Source organism: Opisthorchis viverrini (genome assembly GCF_000715545.1).
Source record: "Opisthorchis viverrini unplaced genomic scaffold opera_v5_3863, whole genome shotgun sequence".
In the NCBI taxonomy this organism is placed as follows: Eukaryota; Metazoa; Platyhelminthes; class Trematoda; order Opisthorchiida; family Opisthorchiidae; genus Opisthorchis; species Opisthorchis viverrini.
Genome location: NW_008756419.1, coordinates 1 through 1,022, shown reverse-complemented (window position 1 = coordinate 1,022; position 1,022 = coordinate 1). Strand labels below are relative to the sequence as shown.

Sequence of the window (1,022 nt, the reverse complement as noted above, 5' to 3'; positions counted from 1 at the left end):
GCAAAACACACCTCTCACATTGACCACTTAAACGATATGGTTTATGGGGAGCTTGGTGTGAAGGGATTTGAACGACAATTGTTTCCGCATCGGATTCATATTTTCTGGGTTGGGATGACCTGAAACTTTTGAAACCCGTGACAGCAGGCGCTGTGCTTGAATTTTGCGGTGCTTTTTTCCTTCGCTGTAACCCGAATGTGTGCGCATCCGCCGTTTGGAATTACATCCATACAGGTTTGAACCCATGTCCTACCGTCCCGGCGACAAGGTGTTTGCTAAAATTAAGGGATTTTCGAATTGGCCCGCGCGTGTAAGTTTTTCTGTGTCGTGTACTACTTTTCTAGGTTAACCCCCTTCCACCTGATGTACAGATACCAAAAGGCAAACTACCTGTGTTCTTTTATGGAACATATCAAGTGTATGTTCAGCCGTTTCCATTTTAAACTAGTTAGTTCGTTTGTACCGGTCAAGAATATCGTACCATATGAGAAATTCAAGGAGAAGCTAGGCAAACCAAAGTCCAGTCCTCAGTTTATGACTGCTATGCAGGAGATCGAGTCTAATCCTGGAATATATATGCTAGGTGAAGTAGGTTATCTTTTTCTTGGTTTCATGCTTCTTAGGACCCACGTGCGGAACGCTTCCTGCTGCAGTTTTACCAATTCCAACCAGGTAAGTGGCTCCCAAGTTAATGCACTGCTCAGAGTATGTTTTGCAAACGGTGCTCAGTAAAGCCCGTAATTTTGAAAAATCTACGCAAAATTTACAAAGGCTTGGTGACCTGGAGATATCGACCTCGGCGAATTCGGTGTAATCGTAGATCACCTACAGTCATGCGACTAGTGCCGGTGCTGGATGAGCACTGAAATCCGAGGCTGTAATAATGACATTTTAGGAAGTTTGACTGCAGTCAATGAATCCAACCCGCGGTCCAAGTTCATTGCCTTATAAATTGACTGCATGATACGTCTGTACTAACGGGGGAGAGATGGTTCAGTGGAGAGAGCGCGAATTTACTGACC

The 1,022-nt window shown here is 44.6% G+C and overlaps 1 protein-coding gene across 1 annotated transcript; it reads left to right on the top strand.

Annotated features, from left to right (window-relative positions):
• Positions 1–214: 214 nt before the first annotated feature.
• T265_16059 (hypothetical protein) lies at positions 215–677 on the top strand (the record flags this gene model as incomplete). Its single annotated transcript, XM_009179556.1, has 4 exons — positions 215–310; positions 345–418; positions 453–588; positions 624–677. Coding segments are annotated over 4 exons (330 nt in total), but the record flags the coding sequence as incomplete, so codon positions are not given.
• Between the last annotated feature and the right edge of the window lie 345 nt (positions 678–1,022).